The sequence below is a fragment of the Lithobates pipiens genome, unplaced genomic scaffold (genome assembly GCF_037356315.1).
Source record: "Lithobates pipiens isolate NorthernLeopardFrog02 unplaced genomic scaffold, aLitPip1_a1.2 Scaffold_23, whole genome shotgun sequence".
NCBI classification, from domain to species: domain Eukaryota; kingdom Metazoa; phylum Chordata; class Amphibia; order Anura; family Ranidae; genus Lithobates; species Lithobates pipiens.
In genome coordinates, this window is record NW_027507785.1 from 79,350,102 (window position 1) to 79,376,164 (window position 26,063).

Consider the following 26,063-nt stretch of genomic DNA (forward strand, 5'->3'; position numbering starts at 1 on the left):
CCCAACATCTTCTCACAGGAGGAGATGGGTGCCAACACACCTTACAGAAATAAAAATTGTACTTGGTGTTTTACTCAACATGGGCCTAGTCCGAAAGCCTACAATTCGGCAGTATTGGACCTCTAGTCCCGTCCATGCCACGCCAGCTTTTCCTGCAGTTATTTCAAGAGACCGCTTTGAAGCATTGCTGCGCTTTTTGCATTTTAACGATAATTTGCAGTGTCCCCCAAGCAGTGATGCCAGATATGACCGCCTGTTCAAACTGCGGCCCCTAATTTCTTCTCTGTCTAATAAATTTTCAACGGTTTATACCCCGGATCAAAATATCTCTATTGATGAATCCCTGATAAACTTTAAAGGCCGACTACATTTTAAGCAGTTCATACCATCCAAACGTGCCCGGTGTGGCATAAAATTTTACAAATTGTGCGAAAGCACAACAGGATATACATTTGGATTTCTGATCTATGAAGGACGAGACAGACAACTCAACCCCCAGGGCTGTCCAGACAATCTTGGAGTCAGTGGGAAACTTGTCTGGTACCTGATCCAACCTCTGCTCCACCAAGGCTACCATCTCTACGTCGACAATTACTACAGCAGTGTGCCACTTTTTAGATCTCTGCATGCTGCTGGCACAGGAGCATGTAGGACCATGCGGAAAAACCGAAAAGAGTTTCCACAGCAGCTAGTGAGACAACGTTTGCAGAGAGGCACATCACTCAGTTACCAACAGGAGGAAATGATGGCTGTCAAATTCTCAGACAGAAAAGACGTCTATATGCTAACAACAATCCACCCAGAGGGCACAGTGACCGTAAAAGAACGGGGGTCAGCTACACAGAAAGAAAAGCCACTGTGCATTACGGAATACAACAAATACATGGGTGGAGTCGACCTCTTTGACCAGATCTTGCAGCCCTACCTGGTGCTGAGGAAATCTAAAACCTGGTATAAAAAAGTTGCAATATACCTTATCCAGGTGGCTATCCACAATTCATTTGTCCTTTATAAAAAATCTGGTGGTACTGACACCTTCCTACAGTACCAGGAAAAAATTATAGAACACCTGATGCTTCAAGCAGACCCCAGACAACCTGCAGAATCAGAGGATGTTAGAAGACTAACAGAAAGACACTTTTTATGTCCTATCCCAATCACAGCAAGCACCAAATTCCCCAGGAAGAAGTGCCGTGTGTGTGGCAAAAATGGCAAAAGATGCGATACTCGTTACCACTGCCCCACATGCCCTTCCAATCCAGGCCTGTGCATCCACCCTTGTTATGAAATTTACCACACCATCCCGCATTATTAGAAACCAGAAATATTGTGAGAGAGGAGGTTAACGTTTGCCTTATTTCTTTCCTTTCATAAAATGTCAGTAATTTACGCAGCATTTTACGCAGGGGTTCGGGTTAGCCTTAAAAGGAGAAATTCACCTTCACAAAAAAAAAATGCACATTTTTTGCAGGTAAAAAAAAATGCATTTTTTTTTTGTTTTTGTTAGGAGCCTGTAAAGCATTGCACCCACGGTCAGCAGATCGTGGGTGTAATTACACGTTTAGGTGGACTGCCTGTGTAGCTGTCTGCCCGAACCTCCGATATGGCCAGACAGTTACACAATGACAGGAAGCATCAATGAACTACCTAGAGATCTCAACATCGCCCTGGTAGTTCATTGAGAACTACAAGCCAACAGCCACAAAGATTGTGACAGTGAGCAGGGGATTTTCTCCCCCTGCTCACGGTCACAAAAAGGGGGGACCGGGGGGGTATGGGGGCAGATGTAACATGTTACACCCATATTGAGGGTGTAACATGTTACAAAAGGTGAACTTATCCTTTTAAAAAGTAGCATCACACTGAAGAGTGCCTGTAATGTATATACATTGATGAATTGCCCTCTCTGAATGCAACATATTTTGCACATGTATATAGTATCCCCATGCACGTTAGAAGTTGGAGAATATATTTTGGGTTGATTTTTGGTGGTGGGTCAAAGTAGTGCCACAAAAATTATAGCTAAATTGAAACATTTGTGAAAAAAAATGCAATTTATGTTTTTGCCTACCAAATTCAAAATTATTCCCATAAAAATTGAGAGGCTAAAAACCCAAGATTTACCCCTAGATAGGTACCTTAGGGGGTCTTGATTGCAAAATGGAGGGATTTGAGGGGTAATTCCATTATTTGGATACCACAAAGTGTCTGTAATGAATTCATAGTACCTGAAATGTTAACTTGGATTAATTGCCCTCCTAAAGGCAAAATGTGCACTATGGTTTCTGGGCCCAATTATGGGTACAAACAACATATGACACACACATATGTGGCATATTTATTCACAGAAGTAATAGAAGAAGTTATTTTGGGTTGTTTTTTGGTGGTGGGTCATGATAGCAGCAAAAAATATACAGCCAAAATGTAAAAACTGTTATTTTTTTTTACCTTTTTGTGTAGTTTTCCTTTAATAACAAAACTAAATGTATGAGTTATCTAATAAAATTTACCACCAAAAGAAAGCCTAATGTGTCCTGAAAAAAAACAAGGTATAATTCACCTGGATACACTAAGCAGTTGTAAAGATATGTACAGTTTAACTAACACATGTCAAAATGGCAAAACTGAGTTCAGGCATTAAGGTTCGTTTTACCCTTAGTCATGAAAGGGTTAATGAACAAATGACTACAACCTTAAAAGATAAAATGCAACAGTTTGAAAAGATCTGGAGCCCCTGGATCCGGTACTTGACGGGAGACCCCAGAGCCATATTGGTGTAAAATGGCGGCAGGGAGCGGGAATCAGGATGCGGGGTCACTTTCTAAGTCTCTAACTCTTTTCTTCTTCCTATACCTGTCATTCTTTATGTTCAACCATCTCCTCTCTTCAACTCTAATGCCGCTTACACACAACCGGACTTTCTGACAGGCTAGGTCCGACGGAATCAGTCCGTCAGATAATCCGATGGTGTGTTGGCTAATCCGATCGTTTTTCATTAAAAAAATCAGACGGACCTAGAAATAGAACATGTTTCAAATCTGTCTCTCAATTCCTATCATGAAAACCGTTCGTAGGTATGCTGGTCCAACGGACCAAATACGACGCAAGGGAAGCTATTGGCTAATGGCTATTGAATTTCCTTTTTTAGTACCGTCTTAAAGTCATCACGTTCAAAATGAATGGACTTTCAAACAGACTTAGTCCGTTCATGTGTGGCCAAGTCCATTTCTTCAGAAAAAGTCAGTTGCAACTCCACTGAAAGTCCATCGGGAAGACCGTCGGACCTAGTCTGCCGGAAAATCCAGTCGTGTGTACGCGGCATAACCAAACTCTGCCAAAATAATGAGGGTCATATTGCAGAGAGCTAAAAATGTTAACCTTGTCTCAGCATAGACCCCACATGAAAAGTACTAAAGTAGCAATAATTATAAAAATTGTATCTCAGGTGGCAAATGTCAGTACCATCTTATAGAAAGTTACATATATTATAATGTGTGATGCTGCAAATATCACCATGAAACTGTTTGTTCACTTTGTATTTTTATTTACTATAGAAATTGTAAAAAAAACTTGAAATAGAAACCATTGAAACATAAAAATAAAAGAAAATCACAAATGAAAATGGACAGCTTCACTGGAAAAGTGAAACCTTCTTGCCTGCAATGTGTAGCTGCTCCTTTTTTTTCCAGCGCCTATTAAGTTAGCCCCTGTGCATTGACAAAGTGAATGCCAAGATAAAATCTATCAGCTTGATCACCTAGATACACTATTTGATTTAACATTCCACAAAGGTCACAGCAAGGCCAAGGGTCAGCCAGGACACGGCCCTCTTCTTTGCAAGTGCTGATCGAAGATGCAGTGCCAAGGCTGTGCACAGAACAGCACCCTGGACAGCAGCAATCCAGCCGTCTGCCTATGATGACATTTCATGCTGTCAGTCCTCTCCTTCAGGCTGTCCCACAACATCTGAATCGCATCCTCTCCGCACTTTCTCACTGACTGCAAGCTACTTATGTCTAACCGCCTGACCTTCCACATACACGATCCAAACAGACAACCCACCTCAACTCCACCATCAATGTCTCTTTCAAATAAGAGAGATTGATAGCCATGTGGATTTCTCGTTGTGCTTGACCTTCATTACCGGAGTGGCAGATTCTGACTGACAGCCAGCCTCATTTCACGGAAAACTAAACTACTAGTTCTTTTATGGCCATGTAAAAGTGAATCAGCATCTAGTGTTAAAAACAGAATGAATAGACAGCCATGCATATGGAAATGAAGTCTTGTGAGTAAATTGGCCAACTTCCCGCTGCCTGGAACCATCAGTTTTCAGGACTATCTGACTAATCCACCGGAAACATTGTTTCGGCAGATTAAAAATAAACAGAAGTCCACATGAAATTTAAATCACATGCCGATTTACATAGAATTAGATATTAATTGTGTGATTAAAGTACATTATAGTGCACATTATTTACATGGTATAAATCTGTTATCTGCCATTTCAGGCTGATAACACCCTGAGGAGATACAGATTAAGCAGTCTTGAAGTTACACTAACCAAGATCCTTTTTCTCTAAAAATTATCCATACACATTCACTACTTAAAGAAGTTGTAAAGGCTTATTTTTTTCTCCTTTTTTGTAAAAGAACAAACAGGTATATACTTACCTACTCTGTGCAATAGTATTGCACAGAGAAACTTCAAACCTCTTCTTCTGGAGTCCTCTACTACCGATCTTGGTTTCTCCTCTTCTACGTGCAGCACCATAGCAAGCTGCTTCCTATGGTGGAATATCTGTGGGTTTATTCCTTAGCCAGGCTACGTGTGCCCCCCACTCCCTCCTTATAGGTTTTGATTGACTCTGTGTTCTGTGGGTAGAGTGAGCCCAGCAGACAGGCACAGCAGTGGATCAAGAGAGGGCTCAGGTAAGTGTAAGGGGGGTGAGGGGGCCATACAAATACTGGAACATTGTTTTACCTTAATGCAGGGAATACAATAAGGCAGGGTTATCCAACTTGCAAGTGGGCCAAGAGTGTTGAGCATGTGGCCTGGGGAACATTTGGAGGAATGGCATGCAAGTATAGCAGCCACAGTACCCGGCACAGACAAGCCAGACCCATTCCTGTCTGGAGGGATAGTGGGGATGGGCTGTTTGCAAAGGCAGTCGTGGCAACAGGCACTGACAACAAGCCAGGCACAGGCACACCTGCCGGGGCTGCCCTGTTTGTAAAAGCATCAGCAGCTGTGAATGCAGGGACTCCTAGCTAGCTCTAGGCAAGTAAATGCCACATGGCTAGATCTAGGGACTAGGACTACATTCCTACATACAGTGGGACCAAGGAGAACAAATATAGCCACCCTCTAACAGGAAGTCACATCTCATCAGCAAAAAAAAATAGGAATTTGGAGACTTGGAGTAGGCTGAGTTTAGAATATATACTTTGTAATATTTGTATTTGAATTGTATTTACCAGCGTTTAGTGTCATTTAAATGTCTGAGACCAAGCTCAGGTTACCCAGATAGAGGGTGAGTTTTTTGTACTCTATGAAGTGTTATTGTAGGAGCCACCAGACGTGAGGACCCTTGGTTTGGGTGGTGAGCTTCTGTCACCCATTTTGCCAAAAAGACAGACTAATCACAAACTAAGCATTGTGCATCCATGATTGAATTCACTTTTTTTTGTAATTTATTATGGTGCTGTTAGTAATCAAACCTGGGTGTGGTCTGGGACTGAAAACAGGAAACATAAAAAAACATCAGTTTTTTTGTAACTGGTTATACAAAGTCCATTGAACATTGAACTCTATGAGTAGTGATGGATGAGTGGGCCATAAAATGTAAGGAATTAATTTATTATCTAGATTAGGCACTTTGGGTAGGAGAGGGTTAGGTGTTGGGATGTAGTACTGCCTATTTGGGTATTCTGTAGAGAGAATTGGGAACAATGCTAACTGATAACAGCGCAGCATGGGCAGAAAACACAGGAAGTGCTCACTAGATTTCTGGCAGGATCGACAGGTATTCTTTTTGCACATAATAAACAGTTTTAACAAAATGCTTTCAATAATATATTTAACAGGCCAAAAGGGGAGCAAATAAGAGATGTTCATTCCTAGGGTTTACATACAATTTAATTCTTAAGGGCTGTAACCTATACCAGTCAATCAAAACCATCTTACTAATAATTACTAAATAATCTTATGCATAATTACATTTATACTGTACACAATTAATGCAAAGTGTTCATTGAATGGACAAGGTGGAGATTGTGATATCACAGCCTCCCCTTTAAATCTCATCCAATCAAAGAACACCTAATAGACAAATTACAAAGTGTTCTTTAAATGGCACCCGCCCTGAGAAATCAACCTCCTCTATTCAGTAAGTATGAGGCCAGCCACTCGACACAGGACCCAGAAGCTAGCAGAGATCAGTGTAGCAGCAGTAAATACTACAGTGATTTCCAGCTACCAGGGGGATCAGCCAGGTGTGGTATTTACATACACTATGTTACCAAAAATATTGTAACACCTGCCTTTACATGCACATGAACTTTAATTTCATCCCGGTCTTAAACCTTAGGGTTCAATATTGAGTTGTTCCGCGCTTTGTAGCTATAGCAGATTCAACTCTTCTGGGAAGGCTGTCCACGAGGTTTAGGAGTGTGTCTATGAGACTATTTGACCATTCTTTCAGAAGTGCATTTGTGAGATCAGGCACTAATGCTGGATGAGAAGGCCTGGCTTTCAGTCTCCGCTCTAATTCATACCAAATGTATTCTATTGGATTGAGTTCAGTCAAGTTCCTCTACCCCAAACTTGCTAATCCACACTATATTGCCAAAAGTATAAGGCCACCCCTCCAAATCCTTTGGTGGAGGGGGGATTATGGTGTGGGGTTGTTTTTCAGGGGTTTGGCTTGACCCTTTAGTTTCAGTGAAGGGAACACTTAGGGCATCAGCATACCAAGACATTTTGGACAATTTCAGGCTCCCAACTTTGTGGGAACAGCTAGGGGATGGCACCAGTGCACAAAGAAAGGTCCATAAAGACATGGGTGAGCAAGTTTTGGGTGGAGGAACTTGACTGCCCTGACCTCAACCCAATAGAACACTTTTGGGATGAATTAGAGCAAAGACTGCGAGCCAGGCATTCCCACCTGACCTCAAAAATGCGTTTCTGGAAGAATGGTCAAACATTCTCATATACACACTCCTAAACCTTGTGGACGGCCTTCCCAGAAGAGTTGAAGCTGTAATAGCTGCAGATAGTGGGCCAACTCAATATTGAACCCTATAGACTAAGACGCCATTAAAGTTCATGTGCGTGTAAAGGCCGATGTTCCAATACTTTCGGAAATATAGTGTAGTTATACTGGTCCAAGCAAAATTAATTCTAATAGGTTCCGTTTTCATGAGTTACCATTTAGTAATCAAGAACTTTTTATGGAATAAGGTCTTATAAATACAATATGAGGTATGAGGGAGCACCTACAACTAGTAGCAAAGATAGGAAGCACATCAAGGATGATAGTTTTAAACTACTGGGTGGATTGGGGTTGACAGTTTTCCACTATAAACCTTACCTTTTAGGTTCAGGATTCGGCTGAGATTTGGAATCTTTTCGTTTTTTAGAATCCCTTTTAGAATCTCTCTTAATCTCTGGTTCAATCCCAGAAGGGCTAGGCACTTTGCCTCCCTCACCCTCAGCATTTTGCTGTGAGCCACCGAGTAATTCTGCCATTAGTGGGCTGTGGTGAATGAGTTGTGTGGAGCATACATGCAATGGAAAAGCGGCAGCACATATAAAGTTAATGAAATGAGAGATTAGAAAGCATGCAAGTAGAACATAACAAGAAAGCATAAAGAAAAATAATATCTAATAAAACAAAAGAATAATTAAGGAAAAGAAAAGCAAATTAGAATTTAGCAAGACAAGACACAAATAAAAAGAAACATGAAGCAGTGGTAGAAAAAAATATTATCACCATGCAAGACTGATTGAACATTCCATAAAGGAAAACTAAAATGTTATTTTTTCAATATAAGGACATTTTCAGCAAATATAGAAAATAGTTATTGATTTTGCCAAAAATCTCAGGTCCTTGTCACTTCCTGTGAGCTACACCAAAGAATGTCTGTCTTCCTAGATATCTCCTGTAATCTGCCAATTAAACTGCCCATAGCAATGAAGGGGTATGGACACGTTTGTAGTTCATATCAGGAGAGCAGCCAAAGGTGACAGGCCATGGCTTTCAGTAATATAAGTGGGAAGACTGACTTAGCAACCTGTGGCCCCCAGGAAGAGTGCCAGTGGGAGGCCAATCATCCGGTACCATTTTTAAGAGCGGACTGTCGGCTTTCTTGTAATGACAACTGATGCGGCTAATCTGCCGTTAAGCTGTTATTACAAGCAGTGGGAGAGGAAATAACCTCTCCCGCAGCCTTCCGTGGCTCGCCCAGGCTCTCCTGTCCCACGGGGAGGCCCGAGCGACCAGCTGGCGCATCCGCTGGAGACCCAAACAATGCCGGAATCCAGCTTTGATCGGGTCTCAGATCTAGTAACCCGGAAGCGATGTCATGACATCACTTCCGGTTTACTGAAGACTTAAAGGCAACAGATTTTAAAAAACTTGGCGTTTTGAATGCTTTTAAGTGCAAAGGAGGGATTTGGGGTGTTATAGACCCCAGATCACATAATAAAGAGTACCTGTCACTGTCTATTACTAGTCACAAGCGATGTTTAGATTTATATAAAATGTAAAAGAAATAAGAAATAAAAGTGATAAAAAAACATTTAAAGGGACAGTGTAAGAAAAAAAACGACATTTAACGCGCCCCGATCCCTCCGTTCTCGTGCGCAGAAGCAAACGCATTCATAAGCCAAATGAGAACAAGAAATGTAAACAGTGTTCACATCTGGTTAGAGTGAGAGTAATAATTCTAGCGCAAGACCTCCTCTGTAACTCTTCTATCACTGGCCTTATACCTTCTACTGAATCTGGGGATAAGGGGTATTGAGGTAGTCTAGGTACTGGCAGTGTAGGGTCTCTTTTTAGTCTTACCGGAGAAACTTGCATGAGGCCAGGCGTGTTAGCGCCAGTCACCCAGATGGAGGGGTTAATTTGTTGCTTTACTCCCTCTGGTATCCCCCCCTCCTTTTCCATTTCCCTCACTGATAAGGGCATGAACAGGAGATCAGCAGCCTCCTGCTCCATTCCACTGGGTATATCAACTATAGTTTTCCCTGGGGATAAAGCAATGGTCACTCCCATTTTTGACAGCAAATCTCTACCTACTAAATTACAGGGGGAATGTGGAGACAATACGAAGGAATGCTCTGTTGAATGTCCACCCAAAGTTACCCGCACAGGTAAAGGAAAACAGGTGTATAGGCGCTGCAACCTTCCTACATATAAAATCTGCCCTTGGCTCAGACCTTGAGGTTGCTGACAACTCCAACGTACCAGAATAAGGAAAGGGATTGTCAGCACTCAGGATGACATCCAAAATGGTATTCCTTTATTAAATACATGTACAAAGCTGTAAAACATCCTATGCATTCGGGACGTTAGTCCTTAGTCCTGAGACATGACTAAGGACTAACGTCTGAAACACATAGACTGTTTTACAGCTTTGTACATGTATTTAATAAAGAAATACCATTTTGGATGTCATCCTGATGTCATCCTGAGGGCCGACAATCCCTTTCCTAATGTTAAACTGTTAACCTGTAGAAATTGTTAAAGCGTCGCCTATGGACATTTTTAAGTACCATAGTTTTTCGCCATTCCACGAGTGTGCGTAATTTTAAAGCATGTTATGTTAGATATCTATTTGCTGAGCGTAACATCATCTTTTACATTATACAAAAAAATTGGGCTAACTTTACTATTTTTGTTTTTTTAAATACATGAAAGTGTATTTCTTCCAAAAAAAATTGCATTTAAAAAGACTGCTGTGCAAATACAGTGTGACATAAAATATTGCCACAATTCCACAATTGCCATTTTATTCTCTAGGGTTTCTGCAAATAAAAAAAAAAAAAAAATATATATATATATATATATATATATATATATATATATATATATATATATATATATATAGATATATATGTGTGTGTGTATCTATATATATATATATATATATATATATATATATACATATACAGGTATACCCCACTTTTAAGTACACAATAGGGTTTATTTACTAAAGCTGGAAAGTGCAAAATCAGGCTCACTTCTGCATAGAAACCAATGAGTTTCTAACCCCAGCTTGTTCAATTAAGCTTTGGTAATATAACCTGGAAGCTCATTGGTTTCTATGCAGAAGTGATCCAGCTTTAGTAAATAAACCCCCATTGTGTACTTAAAAATGGGGTACGCCTGTATATATATATATATATATATATATATATATATATATATATATATATATATATATATACATATATATATATATATATATACATATATATATATATATATATATATATATATATATATATATATATAATGTTTGGGGGTTCTAAGTAATTTTCTAGCAAAAAATACTGATTTTAACTTGTAATCAACAAGTCAGAAAAGGCTTAGGCATGAAGGGATTAAAGGACAACTCCAATAAACATAAACTATGAAATAACCAGGAAACAGAGTTGTGATTATTTATTAAAAAAAACTTTGCTGAATCAGTCACCATGTTCTAATGATTAATCGACTTTGTGGAAACAGTGGGGTTGATTTACTAAAGGCAAAAAGACTGTGCACTCTGCAAGAGCAGCTGCTCCAGATGTTACTACCGTATATACTCGAGTATAGGCCGACCCGAATATAAGCCGAGGCCCCCAATTTACCCCCAAAAAAACTGGCAAACTTATTGACTCGTGTATAAGCCGAGGGTGAGACATGCCTGTCCATCCCTGTGTGTGTGTCCGTCCATCCCTGTGTGTCCGTCCATCCCTGTGTGTCCGTCCATCCCTGTGTGTCCGTCCATCCATCCCTGTGTGTGTGTGTGTCCATCCATCCATCCATCCCTGTGTGTGTGTGTCTCCATCCATCCATCCATCCATCCCTGTGTGTGTGTGTGTCTCCATCCATCCATCCATCCATCCCTGTGTGTGTGTGTCTCCATCCATCCATCCATCCATCCCTGTGTGTGTCTCCATCCATGTGTGTGTGTGTGTGTGTGTGTGTGTGTGTGTGTGTGTGTGTGTGTGTGTGTGTGTGTGTCCAGCCTACCTTTGTCCCGAGCCTCCGTCCCGTGCCTTGCCTCCTTGCCTCCGTCCCGTGCCGTGCCTTGCCTCCTTGCATCCGTCCCGTGTCGTGCCTTGCCTTGCCCCCGTCCCGTCCCGTCCCATGCCGTGCCGTCCCGTGCCCTCTTCGTCGGCGGCCATTGTAAAGTTCAAAAGCTGCGCCGCCGCCTTCGCCTGTGATAGGCGGAACACTGAATTTCCCAGCAGCCTGTGTTCCGCCTATCACAGACGTCGTATCATCCTCGTCCGTAGTACGAGGATGATACGATGTCCGTGATAGGCGGAACACAGGCTGCTGGGAAATTCAGTGTTCCGCCTATCACAGGCGAAGGCGGAGCCGGAGGCGCGGCTTTTGAATAGAATGGCCGCTGTCTGTCTGCTCGACACGCTGATCGAGCGGGCAGACAGCGATGACTCGAGTATAAGCCGAGGGGGGCACTTTCAGCCTCAAAAAAGAGGCTGAAAATCTCGGCTTATACTCGAGTATATACGGTAAATGGGTAGAAGCTCTGCTGAATTCCATCAGCCAATCATGTGCAAGCAAAAAATTTGGTTTTGTTAATTTTCCTTGCACATGATTGGGTATTCTTTGCAAAGTGAAGCTTTACCTCACATCCTAAGCTCTGGAGTAACTGCTTGCAGAGTGCAACTGCACAGTCTACTTACCTTTAGTAAATCAACCCTAGTGTGTTCTGGGGGTGTTCTGAATTTTTTGTTTTTTGTTAAAGGCCCCTCAAATGCATCAACAGCATAGTGCTACACATGGACAGCAATGGCATCTTTCTAATACCTTTGAGGTGTAGATGGTAATATTACAACCTTCTATTACACACTAATGGGAACTATGGACAGAGAAGGATCCCTGCTGTTCAAGCAGTTGGGCAAAAGAAGGATTATGTTTAAAATAAAAAACAAAAGGAAAACCCAGTGGAAGTGAACAACTCCTTGGGCTTTTCCACTAGATTACTTTCATTTACCGGTTTGTAATGTGCCTCCAGCAATTCTGAAGTATTTTCACGCAAGAGTGGTTTACAAAGTCAGACAACTTTAAAAAAGTGATCTAATGAAAGAGCACAAGATTATTATTATTATTATTATTATTTTTTAAATGAAGAGATGCTGAAATTCCTACTTATAAATGAACTATTTTACCTGTTTTCTCTGCAATGGAAAGGCAACTAATGTGCCGGCCTAAAAACTGAAATATAAAGTCAAAACCTTTATATAGTTTTGTATCAAGAGTGGAATGGTTAAAACCCCTGTCTGTGTCCCGCTGGGGAGATTCACCCTCTTTATTTGTCCTGGTTGCTACTGTCACCAGGACATAATGTGATGGCAAAAGTAAAATTTTACAGCAGTTGATGGGACAGCGTTGGACCTCTGGTCTTTACAATCTGAACATGCAATTGCGAAGGGCACAACAGCAAACTCAGGTAAGTAAAAGGCTGGCTTTGATATAATTCCTTTTTTTGTTGGCCTGTGAATAGGTGGGAGGGTTTTTTTATTTGTCCAGAAATACATTTCAGTTAACCACTTGACCTCCAGAAGATTTACCCCCTTCATGACCAGGCCATTTTTTGTGATACGACATTGTGTTACTCTTACTGAAAATTGCACGGTCATACCGAATGACGCTGTACCCAAATAAAATGTATGTCTTTTTTTCCCCCACAAATAGAGTCTTCCTTTATTGGTATTTGAGTGCCTCTGCTCTTTTTATTTTTTGCGCTATAAATAAAAAAAGAATGGCAATTTTGAAAAAAAAACAACAATATTTTTTACTTTCTGCTATAAAACATATCCAATAAAAAAAAAAATCAAATTTCTTCATAAATTAAAGAGGAAGTAAACCCTGATGGGTGTTACTTCCTCTTTGATTCCCTGCAAAGGTAAAGCATAATGGGCTACTATACATCGCATAGTAGCCCATTATGTGTCACTTACCTGACACTTAATCTAGGCTTACCTGTAGGTCAAAGTGGTCTGTAAGGGTTACAACCACTTTAAGGTAAATATGTATTCTGCTACATATTGTTGGTAAAAAAAAAATCTCACAAAGCGTATATTGATTGGTTTGCTCAAAAGTTATAGTATCTGCAAACTACGGGATATTTTTATTTATTTATTTTTTTATACATATTTTTTACTAGTAATGGTGGCGATCAGCAACTTATAGTGAGACTGCTATATTGCAGTGGACAAGTCGGACACCTAACTGACAGTTTTTTGGAGACCAGTGACACTTATACAGTGATTAGAGCTAAAAATATGCAAACTATGGGATATTTTTATAATTTGTTTTTTTTTTTCTAATAATGGCAGCAAGCAGCGATCTACAGTAGGACTGCAAAATTGTGGCAGACATTCAGACACTAACTGACACTTTTTGTGGACCAGTGACACTAATACATTAATCAGTGTGCTAAAAAATATGCACTGTCACTGTACTATTGACACTGGCTGGGAAGGGGTTAACATCGGGGTGATAAAAAGGTTAACTATGTGCCTAGCTGTTGTTTTTCTACAGTGGGGAGGTGCTTTTTCTAGGGGAAGATATGGATCCTTGTTACTACTTTTCAGGAACACAGGATCTATGCCTTCCCTACTGACAGAAGGGCAATCTGCCCTGTTTACATAGACAGACCGCTGTTCTGCTTCTCTGCTGGATCATCGGTGGACATCGAGTCTTCTGTACCCACCAATTGGCTCCCGCTGTGTATGATCACAGGGGAGAAAGCTAGCAGTGGCGGGCATGCATGCTCCCTACCTGGAAGAGCCAGATCACGTATCTACACGTGATCCAGTGCAGAGGTGCCACCCTATAGCAGCAAAACTGCTTTAGGGTGGCCCTTAAAAGAGCGGTATTGTTTTTTATTCATACTTACCTAGGTGAATGGAGCATCGGTCCGATGCTGCATCTGTTCCCCGGCGCCTCTAACACTGAGAGCCAAGTGATTGAACACCGTTGATCGATGAGTTCTCACAGCTCCCCAAGCAGAGAGCTGGTGACTTTCAGTTACATCTCTCTGCACTGCCCCCTCCTCGCTCACTGTAGCGCTGGGCTATGAAGGAGGCGGGAGCGGCCGGCTCAGACTCTCAGTGGCTCGCTGTGAGGCTGAGCAGGGTGTTGGTTCCAGGGATCTGGGGGATCCAGGCTATATGGTTGTGATGACACTGAGCCTGGACCGACTCTGTGACATTAGCAGAGAGCGGACTTCAGCACCGCTCTCTGCTGAAAATGGGTCACAGGAGTGCAAAACAAACTGCACGCCTGTGATCAATATGAGAAGTCCAGCCAAACAAGCTTTGGCTGTACTTCTCTTTTAACCACTTGCCAACCAGCCGCGGCAGTTTTATTGCGGCAGAATGTCACGGCTGGGCGAAATGATGTTATGTAACGTCGCTTTGCCCTGTGGCTGCTGCTCGCCCCCAGAGCTGTTGTGAGTGCCCGGCGGCTGAGAGGATTGCCGGGCTCCCGCGATTGCTTGTGACACACTGAGAAACAGATCCTGGTTCTCTGTGGGGAGAAGAGACTGATCATGTATTCATAATAAGTATGAACTGCGATCTGTCATCTCCCCTAGACAGTCCTATTCCCCCTTCAGTTAAAACTCATATGAGGGAACACAGTTAACCCCTTAATCTGCCCCTAGTGTTAACCCCTTCCCTGCCAGTGACATTTTTACAGTAATCAGTGCATTTCTATAGCACTGATCGCTGTATACATGCCAATGGTCCCAGAAAATTTGTCAAAAGTGTGCAATGTGTCCGCCATAATGTCGCAGTCCCAATAAAAATCACAGATCTCCACCATTACTAGTAAAAATAATAATAATAATAAAATGCTATAAATCTATCCCCTATTTTGTAGACACTTTTGTGTAAACCAATCAATATACGCTTATTGCGATTTTTATTACCAATATGTAGAAGAATACATATTGGCCTAAACTGAGAAAAAAAATAGTTTTTTTATAAAAATAATGGGGTCATTTACTATAGCAAAAAGTGCAAAATGTGTTTTTTTTTCAAAATTGCCGCTTTTTTTTTTCGTTTATAGCGCAAAAAATAAAAACCACACACATGATCAAATACCACCAAAAGAAATCTGTATTTGTGGAAAAAAAGGACATCAATTTTGTCAGTTAAAATGAGGCAGTGCCGTATTGTAAAAAATGGCCCGATCATTCAGGTCAAGTGGTTAAATACATTTGAATTAAAGCCCATATCCGGGCAAACACAAAACTCCTTCCCTAATGTACAGAAAGTCAATCTTGGAAAACTGGGCATTTTTGGTGCAGCTCTCACAGTAAGGCTTTTAGCATAAAAATGTTCCAAGCTTATTTTAGCTGGCCAATTTAAATAAAAAATAGTGCCTAATGGAATTTTGCTGGTAAAATAGTACAAGGTAGAAAGTGGTTGCATGTTCATGTTTGTTATGGGGAGAAATAAGATGATTATTCTGTTGCACCAAGTCCTAAAGCTGGACCGCCATCCAAAATCCATTGCCAGCTTAGTCCAGGCTAAAGAAATCGCAACTATGTTTGTAGAAGGGTTCTCTTTGTGTTGTGTATTCCAAGTAAAGTCCTATTGTAGTAACTGAGATGAGGTCTATTTATGGGCTAAGCCCCCAGGCACCAGACATTGGAAGTTCATTGTGCCTGTTAATTAAAGAAAGTAATTTACTTACCTTAAGGGCAAGGAAAGTCTACGTGTGTACATTATGTGAGCTGTGTTATTGCTTCAACAACCTTACAAATCTCTAGTTGTGTGCCATAGGGCTCAGTGACTTTACTGCTACTTAACCCCTTGCAGGAGTTAAAGGGCTTTTGTTAAGCTAGCAGGGAGTACAAAGCAGAGCTGTTGGTTTGTTTTATTAGAACTTGTAACTTGCAGTTATAGTACAGTATGTATAGTATATCATAATATAAACAGTGAGAACAACTCTGAACCCATACCGGAGCATTTAAGGAGCCCTGTCACCAACATTTGCAGGTAAAAGCACAAAAAAAAATCAAGTATATTAAATACATGCAGCATTTTTCTTTCTCGTAAACAATTTGTATTGATTTGCAATATGCTTCTGTGCTTATTTGAAAACTGAAGAGTCAATTCCCTAGCAGAGCCCCCTTCCCCCTTGGACATCTTAGCCATCTCCTCTTCTGGGAGTGTCTGTGTGCTGGCCCAGCTACACCACCCTTATCTTTACCTTGCTACAAAATCTTTATGTATCTGCTGGGAGCAAGCAAGGAGCAAAGGGAAATACTACAGAGCATCATTGAGTGGCACCTCTAAATTTGCTGGGGCCGTTGGCAAGATGGCCATCCAAGATGGCAGCATGCAGCAGCAGTCTCAGAGCTTTTGGAAGTCTACACAAGGAAGGCTTTTACAGGTAAAAATATGAATAAAATAAATTAAATGCTCATATAATCTTACGAGAAGATTGTTGTAGAAATGAATGATCTGATGACAGGGTCTGTTTTAAGTATTAAAAAATACATACTAACACATCCCAGTCTAAAAAAGTGTAACCCGCTTGATACATTTCAGGGAATGACTAATTAAAGACTAATGAAATATAATTTTTTAGTTACTTTGGCTTGCTTATTTTTTTTTAGGGGAAGACTTAGAACTTATAACAATGTTTATATTGATGTCAGTGATTTCCTGTCCTGATGACAGCTGCTCTTTCAATTTGTTTTCGCAGTGACAGGAAGTCAGTGAATATCTCCTCATTAGGACAGATATAAAAACATGTTGGAAAGTTTAAAGCATATATCCTGCCAAAACAATTTTTCTTGATTTGGATAGTCAGGCAGGATTGGATCGCCTGTCAGATTTCTACTGCTATCTGGGTTTCTGGCTTGGGAATGATTTCTCCTCACTTCCTGTTGATGATATTTAACAAAACAGGAAGTGAGCTGACAACAAAACAGGAAGTGAGCAGACAACAAAACGGGAAGTGAGCTGACAACAAAACGGGAAGTGAGCTGACAACAAAACGGGAAGTGAGCTGAACTCTCCAACAGACAGAAAAAAAATTGCTTTTCTATAGTAGAACTCCTGTCAGTTTTCCAGTGCTGAGAAGCACCAGATTACTCAATGGGGTTGGTTTACTAAAGGCAAATAGACTGTGCACTTTGCAAAGTGCAGTTGCATTCTGCAAGTGTAGTTGCTCCAGAGCTTATTACATTAGGTAAAACTTCACTTTGCAAAAAATACCCAATCATGTGCGAGGAAAATAACAACGTTATTTTGCCTTGTACATGATTGGATGATGGAAGTCAGCAGCGCTTCTGCTCATTTACTAAACTCTGGAGCAACTGCTAAAATACATACAAATAAATATAATTGGCCACGTTTTATATCAATGAATCCATTAAAATATTTGAAAAAAATCAGTTTAATCCTTTTTCTGCCACAGACATTTGACAAGCATCATACAGCAGCCACGAGTGTGTGTAAACTCCACAAGCCTTCAGTAAGTCAACCCCAATGTATTTTATATAGCCATGAGTTTTTATATTAACATATTCATTTAGACAGACAGCTCAAATCCTTCTAGGACTTTTATAGAAAACCCTTAAGGCCTTTATGTACACATAGCCTACTTTGACCGCCGTCTGTGGGAAAATGCAAAACACGGCAAAAATCGTTCCACAATTTTACTGCGATTTTTTGCGTGTTTTGTGGCCAGCGGTCAAAACTTTCCTATCCTGAACGCGATTCTTTTGCGTTCAGGAAAGGGAGGTTGAGGGAGCTTGGAGCTCCACAAACTGCAGCAGCTCCTAAACTCTGGTAAAGGCCTATATGTACATGGACACATAGGGGGTTATTTACAAAAGGCAAATCCCCTTGGAAGTGCAGTTGCTATAAATCTAAGGGGTAGATCTGAAATGAGGGGAAGCTCTGCTGATTTTATCATCCAATCGTGTGCAAGCTAAAATGCTGTTTTTTATTTTCCTTGCAAGTCCCTCTCAGATCTACAGTGACTGCACTTCCAAGTGCACTTTCAGTACAATTTCAAGTACACTTTGCACTTATAGTTTGCACTTGTAGTGCAAAGTGGATTTTCCTTTCTTATATAACCCCCATAGGCTTTTATGGTGTTGAGTTTCTCTGGTGAAATGGTTGTCGCTGGGGCAGAAAGTGTGAGTAAAATCTCTATAACGGGACTCTGTAGAGAGGAAAACACAGACAGTAGTTCCATTTGTAGTAAGAGGTTGATTGAAAAATGCTTGAAGAGGTTGCGCACTACATCTGCGCTTCCTGATTCCATAATAATAATAATTAATAAATGCAATTTTTATTATTATTAGGAACACCAATCATTCCTCATCTAAAACTTAAGACAAAAGATTTTAACTTGACATTTCTTTGCCTCTTTAGTTATCTATCTTAAATGAACAAAAAATGGCTGATGTTAGGTTTCAAATGCAAGAAGTTTAAAATGCCAACATTTGTCAAAAATGCCAATCTAAACGGAATGAATATTTAATTTACCTATTGCCATGTACATGTGATGCACAGAAGGCGAAGCTATAATGGAGTAAAGTTGGGTCAACCATGGCTCCATTTTCTGCTCTCTCTAGTAAATCGCTTAGATAACAAAGGTGTCGATGGCAGCCTCTCACTCCATAGCGCGCACAGTATTCATCGAGGACAAACACCTGACCAGGACTGAACCAACCCTACAACAAAACAGATTAAAACAATTATTACTGATAGGCAAACATAAACATTGACTTGTGAATTTACCAAAATGTTTCATAATGACATCCAAAAACAAAGCTAGATGAATGCTGAACAGTGACCCCCGTTCCTTGATGCCAAGAGGATTATAGAAGCCTTTACACATTGGGACTTATGTGTGAAAAATATGTTAAGTAGAAAATTTCTACTTGTCCATAGCAACCAATCATAATAATTGATTCTTTTCTTACTGCACATTTTATAGATAAACTCCCTTTTACTATTGATGTATTGATCTCTGCCATGAACATTGTTTATTGGCTATTCCCATATCCCAGCAATCATGGGTAGTGCCTACCAGTGTATATAAAGATACAACTTCTCTTGTTGTTGTCCATCACTGCCATTTTATCATATTCATTTTGCGAGTGCAGTGAAAACAGCTGTGAAAATCTGATTGACTGCTATGGAGACCATTTCTTAGTTCCTTAAAGTGATTGTCAACTCTTGTTTTTTTTTTTATAAAAATAACAAATATGTTATGCTTATCTGCTCTGTTGCAGTGGATTTGCACAGAGCAGCCCAGATCTTCCTCTTCTTGGGTCCCTCTTCTGTGGTTCTGGTCCTGCCTCCTGTTGAGTGCCCCCACAGCAAGCAGCTTGCTATGGGGGCACCCAAGCCAAACTGCAGCTCTGTGTGCCCATTCAGACATGGAGCTGCGGTGCAGCCCCGTCCCCTCTCTCTTCTGATTGGCTAACTGATTTTTATTGCCAGCAGCGGGAGCCAATGGCACCACTGCTGTGTCTTAGCCAATCAGGAGGGAGAGTCCCGGATGGCTAAGACACTCGCGGACATCGCTGGACAGAGATAGGACTCAACTAAGTATTATGGAGGCCAAGAGGGGCTGCTGCACACAGAAGGCTTTTTATCTTAATGCATAGAATAGATTAGGATAAAAAAAAAAAACTTCTGACTTTACAACAACTTTAAAGTAAAATGAAAAGCATTTTTTTTTGACATTTTAGATAGGGTACAGGAGCGTTAAAACCCATGTTACGTTTTTTTGCCATCTGCCCAAACTAGTGTCCCTATTGGAACTTTTTCCCTTAAATCCCATTTTGATGAAAAACTGGTATGTTCTTTCATTTTCACTTTCGATGACAGTTAACAGGACAAATAAAGAGGGTAAATCTCCCTAACTGGGGCAAAGACAGCAATAAAAACCTGACAGGTGTTCTAATGCCTACCTACTGTTCTGCTATACTTTAAAGCAAATCTGTGCATTGCCAATATATTATTTTCCCCATGTGAATCACAATGTAACATTACAGTGGAAGCAAAACATCTTAAAACTCAGAGGTAAACTGTGCATTTGGGTTAGACTTTGCACATTTATGTGGTGTCTTTGCCTTCTAAACACTTTGAGGATTATATTTTAGGGTAAACATCTGGGGTAATGCTAAATCTTCTAGCAAATGAAAGCCACTGGAAAAACAAAGTTACAATATGTTGGGATATGTATTATAAACAAAATGAAAAGATTCAATTCAACTGCACCCTTCTTAAAAATTAAATAAAAAAACAAACAAAAAACATTTTGGTCTTAAAATGTAGAAAATATTCTAATCTTCAGTGGTTAAGAACAATGACCATCTGTCTGCATTATCAATGCATTGGTTTAGATATGGTTTACTAAATCGGAACCAATGGGGAGGATTTCCTATAGAAGAAACCATTTACTTATCAAAGTTAATAACAAAAATGTGGAGGGATAGAGAACAGGGATTATAGCGGAGCCTGAAAACATATAAGGTACACTAATGAATAAAAAATATACAAAATATTTTATTATTACAGAAGTTAGAACATAATATACATACAGGGTGTAATGACAAGCAAATAACAATTAGTGGGTGCAAATAATGGCCATAATAAAGATGTCTAGAAGGCCACTAATTATAACAGGTAATTGATCCCTACATGTTTCGCCAAACCATTGGCTTCATCAGGGGAATGATATTGAAAACCTGTACACGTATGTAGGCACCGCTATAATCCCTGTTCTCTATCCCTCCACATTTTTGTTATTAACAATTAGGGGTGAGGTGCCATATACTTTGAGGACTTCCCAGCCTTACCATATTTTTGTATCAAACTTAATGTTCATTAAGCTTTCTAAATTCACCGTGTTCACTTTCAGTATGTGATCATGTGCAAGGGAAACAAAAAATAATAAAATAATAATAATAATAATAATAATAAAAATTAAAAAAAAAGTGAATTTTTCTTGCACGTATGATTGAATATACTGGAAACAACAAAAACAAAGTCCCAATATGTTGGGATGAGCAATAAAATGAAAAGTTTGGATGTAAGTGCCACAACTTGAAAATGAAAAAACAAAACAAAAAAAACAACATTTGGGTCTTAAAAAGGAGAAAGGATTCTAATTCTTCATTGGTTAAGAACCTATCACATAAAATGCCCACTGTGAGAATACAATGTGGTTGTTATGCGATCAATGTGTGACACACATAAATGTTAATGTTCATTAAAATTGAATATTTATTGAGTTTTGTAAAACTAAATAATGGAAATGAAAAAAAAACAACAAAAGAAAAACAGAACTTTTAACTCACTCAATATTGGATGATTAAAGTTAACACACTAAATGTATCAGACTTTCAAACCGCTAAGTGAACAATCTTAACTCATTTAGTAAATCAACCCCAAAGTGTTTTTTCTATAAGACAATAATATATTTTTCTCTTATAGCTAACATTTTGCTTTCACTTTATTTGTCTGTCAGTATATGACTTGACAGATGGCGGCTATGAGAATTCTGGACATTGGCACTCTGCAACAGAGCTTGATTTAATTATATCATTATAGATTTCCATTACAAACTGCAGTTATGGTCTTAACTTACGTTTAACCTACTCATAATTGATAGCTATTGCTCTTAGTATTGATTACAAATGGTCAGTACGCAAAGTATATACCGCCAGAGGCAAATTAAAGGGTAGAGTTAAAAAGGTGTCTTGAATAATAGCCATGCTTACATACCCACCCAACATTGAGCTCTCACTATAATCTCTAGTTATTGTGTGGACAAATCCCCTTAAGAAGGATTTTGTATTTTTCTTAAATCCTTCATAGTAAAATGTAGGTTTGTATTTAATTATTCAATAACAGGTCAGGACCTTGGTAAACAGACTGGCATCTTGGGAATTAAAACTGTTGTTATGGGAAAACTTAAAGAAATGACCATTGAGTGTACTTGTAAAAATAAGGAATTCTGTACAGTGAAAGGTTTTATGGAGGAGTCATTTTGATTGCTCTCGTTTAAAGTGTAACTAAACCCTAAACCAAATCTTTATCAAGTTGCAGCTTACCAGTCCTTAGATTTGGTGACTTCATTAGTTTAATTTTTTAGGCTTTTTTCCTCGGGTGGCAACGCTTACTCTTTGCCCTTGTACACACGGTCGGACATTCTGACAACCAAATCCGTTGGATTTTGTCCGACGGATTTTGTCCGAAACTGTTGCATACACACGGTCGGACAGTGTGTAGTTGTCGGAAAATCTGATTGTACATAATGTGATGACATTATTTCGTTACGACGGGACTACGTTCAGGCTAGTAGCCAATAGCTTTGGTCTAGGAATTTGATCTGAGCATGCATGGCACTTTGTCCGTCGGAGTAGGCTACACATGATCGGAGTATGTCCGATCAGAGCATTTTGTCTGAAAATTTTACGGACAAGTTGGAAAACTTGGTCCGTCGGATACTCCGACGGAAACAGTCCGATGGAGACCACACACAGTCGGATTATCCGACAAAGCGGTCCGATAGGACACATTCCGTCGGAATCTCCAACCGTGTGTACAAGGGCTTAAAGAGTGTTAACATCGTATGCTGCTCTCCTAATTTAGAGTACAAATACCTACCCCTCTCCTCAACTCCATTACATACAGTGATGGAAAACAGTATTTGATTCCCTGCTGATTTTGTATGTTTGCCCACTAACAAAGAAATGATCAGTATATATTTTAATGGTAGGTTTATTTTAACAGCGAGACAGAATAACAACAAAAATATCCAGAAAAACACATTTCAAAAAAGTTATAAATTGATTTGCATTTTCATGAGTGAAATAAGTATATGATCACTTGGAAACAGGAAGATTTATGGCTCCTAGGTGTCTTCTATACAGCTAACGAGCTGAGATTAGGAGCACTCTCTTGAAGGGAGTGCTCCTAATCTCAGCTTGTTACCTGTATAAAAGACAACTGTCCACATAAGCAATCAATCAGATTCCAATCTCTCCACCATGGTCAAGACCAATTAGCTGTCCAAGGATGTCAGGGACAAGATTGTAGACCTACACAAGGCTAGAATGTGCTACAAGACCATCGCCAACAGCTTGGTGAGAGGGTGACAACAGTTGGTGCGATTATTCGCAAATGCAAGAAACACAAAATAACTGTCAATCTCCCTCGGTCTAGGACTCCATGCAAGATCTCACCTCGTGAAGTTTAAATGATCATGAGAACAGTGAGGAATCATCCCAGAACTACATGGGAGAATATTGTCAATGTTCTCTAGACAACTGGGACCATAGTCACCAAGAAAACAATTGGTAACACACTATGCCATGAAGGACTAAAATCTGAATGATTCAGCGGAGAACTGAGTGAAAGTGTTGTGGTTAGATGAGGCCAAAATCAAGCTCTTTGGCATCAACTCAACTCACTGTGTTTGGAGAAGGAAGAATGCTGCTTATGACCTTAAAAACCCCTTCCCAACCATCAAACATGGAGGTGGAAACATTATGCTTTGGGGGTGTTTTTCTGCTAAGGGGACAGGACAACCTCACTGCATCAAAGGGATGATGGACGGCCATGTACCATTAAATCATGGGTGAGAACCTCCTTCCCAAAGCCAGGGCATTAAAAATGGAAAGTGGATGGGTATTCCAGTATGACAATGACCCAAAACACAAGGCCAAGGCAACAAAGAAGTGGCTCAAGAAGAAGTACATTAAGGTCCTGGAGTGGCCTAGCTAGTCTCTAGACCTTACGCTGATAGAAAATATGTGGAGGGAGCTGAAGGTTGGAGTTATCAAACGTCAGTTTCAAAACCTTAAGGAAAGGATCTGCAAAGAGGAGTAGGACAACATTCCTCCTGAGATGTGTGCTAACCTGGTGGCCAACTGCTAGAAACGTTGGACCTCTATGATCGCCAGCAAGGGTTTTGCCACCAAGCACTAAGTCATGTTTTGCAAAGGAGTCAAGTGCTTATTTCACCCATTTAAATGCAAAATAATTTATAACTTTTTTTGTGTTTTTCTGGATTTTTTTGTCTCTCACTGTTAAAATAAACCTACAATTAAAATTACAGACTGATTATTTATTTTTCAGTGGGCAAACATACAAAATCGGCAGGGGATCAAATATTTTTTCCCCTCATTGTATGGTGGAGAGCTTATGTAGCTCACAAAAGATGTCCGACATAGCTGATAACAATGCTTGGTATTTCACTTTAGTACAAAGGAAGTTACAAGGGTTTTGAATTTCTATCAGAATCAACAACCTACAAAGCCATCCCCAAATTTGCCCCCAGCTACATCACTAACCTTGTCTCAAAATATCAACCACATTGGTTGTTTTCATTCTTCCCAATACCTCCAGCTCTCTAGTTCCCTCATAACCACATGCCATGCTCTCTTTCAGGACTTCTCCAAAGCCTCTCCCGTCCTCTGGAACTCCTTACCCCAATCTGTCTGACTGTCTCCTAGTCTATCTACCTTTAGGCAATCCCTGAAAACCCATCTCTTTAGAGAAGCCTATACTGCCTCCATGGGCGTCCGCAGAACTTTTTCCAAGGGGGGGCATCATTTTAAGGCCACTCATGCTCCGCCCCTTTTCGACAATCTCATGAAAATCTTTCCACTGGTAATACATATGTGTTATATAACAGATAATTCATCTTCACTTTGTATTGGAAGTTACTCTGGCGGCTGTGTGAATTCATATATATATATCTAATACTCTCTTCATCAAATGAACACTGGTCTGGGGGGGCGGGACTGTGTTACAGAGCGGCCGCCGAACACAGAGCCAGCCAGCGCTGTGATCCAGAGGAGAGAGTAGAGGATGCAACACTTTGGCGAAAAAACCCCACAAAGGCCAGGTGCTGTGTTTGTTAATGAACTCAGAGAAAGGGACTTTACAGTGAGTAATGAAGGAACCAAGTTCAGGTCCCAAATTGCATAAATGGGGCAATACTGGCTCCATGGTGCCACCAGAGCATTTGTCACATCTGTGTCCATCGCATCCACAAGAAGATGTGTTTGCTCTTGCCACAAACCTCAGTACTTCCGGTACCATTGAGATGGGATGACAGTAGATCAAAATCTGGCATGTCCCACTGCAGACAAAGCTGTCAAAACACATCTATCTGACCACTGAGGTAATCCCCCTGCCAGATTTCCATGCCTGAAATGTACACCATAGAGATTGTGGGCACTTGAAGCTTTGCCCATCAAAGGATTCTGGAGGCCTCCAGCACTGCTGCTGCACTTTTCATGCCATCTTGATGGGTGACATAAGCCACTGTCATGGCTAGGGATGGGCCGAACACCCCCTGGTTCGGTTTGCACCAGAACATGTGAACAGGCAAAAAAATGTGTGCGAACATGCAAACCCTATTAAAGTCTATGGGACAGGAACATGAAAAATCAAAAGTGTTCATTTTAAAGGCTTATATGCAAGTTATTGCCAAAAAAAATTAAAATTAATGGGGACCCAGGTACTGCCCCAGGGGACATGTATCAATGCAAAAAAAAAAAAAGTTTTCAAAACTACAGTTTTTTTAGGAGCAGTGAGTTTAATAATGCTTAAGCTACTTTCACACTGAGGCCCTAAAGCGCTAAAAATAGCACCTGTATAGTGCCTGTAAAGAGCCTCTGCTGTCTTCACACTGGAGGGGTGCACTTGCAGGACAGTAAAAAAAGTCCTGCAAGCCGCATCTTTGCAGTGTTGTGGGAGCGGTGCATACACCGCTCCTAAAGCGCCCCCCTGCCTATTGAAAACAATGGGGCAGCAC

General features: G+C 40.4%; 1 protein-coding gene across 23 annotated transcripts in view; it reads right to left on the minus strand.

Moving 5' to 3' along the window:
• The window catches only part of CADPS (calcium dependent secretion activator), a 624,105-nt gene that overhangs the window by 195,392 nt on the left and 402,650 nt on the right, over nt 1-26,063 (minus strand). For 13 of the 23 annotated variants that reach the window (XM_077451931.1, XM_077451930.1, XM_077451929.1 and 10 more), the window contains exon 13: nt 18,764-18,951. In XM_077451931.1, coding sequence (XP_077308057.1) covers nt 18,764-18,951 — 188 coding nt within the window. Of the gene's footprint in view, nt 1-7,592; nt 7,758-18,763; nt 18,952-26,063 lie in introns of all 23 variants that reach the window. The other 10 variants (XM_077451917.1, XM_077451920.1, XM_077451911.1 and 7 more) reach the window with 1 other exon arrangement.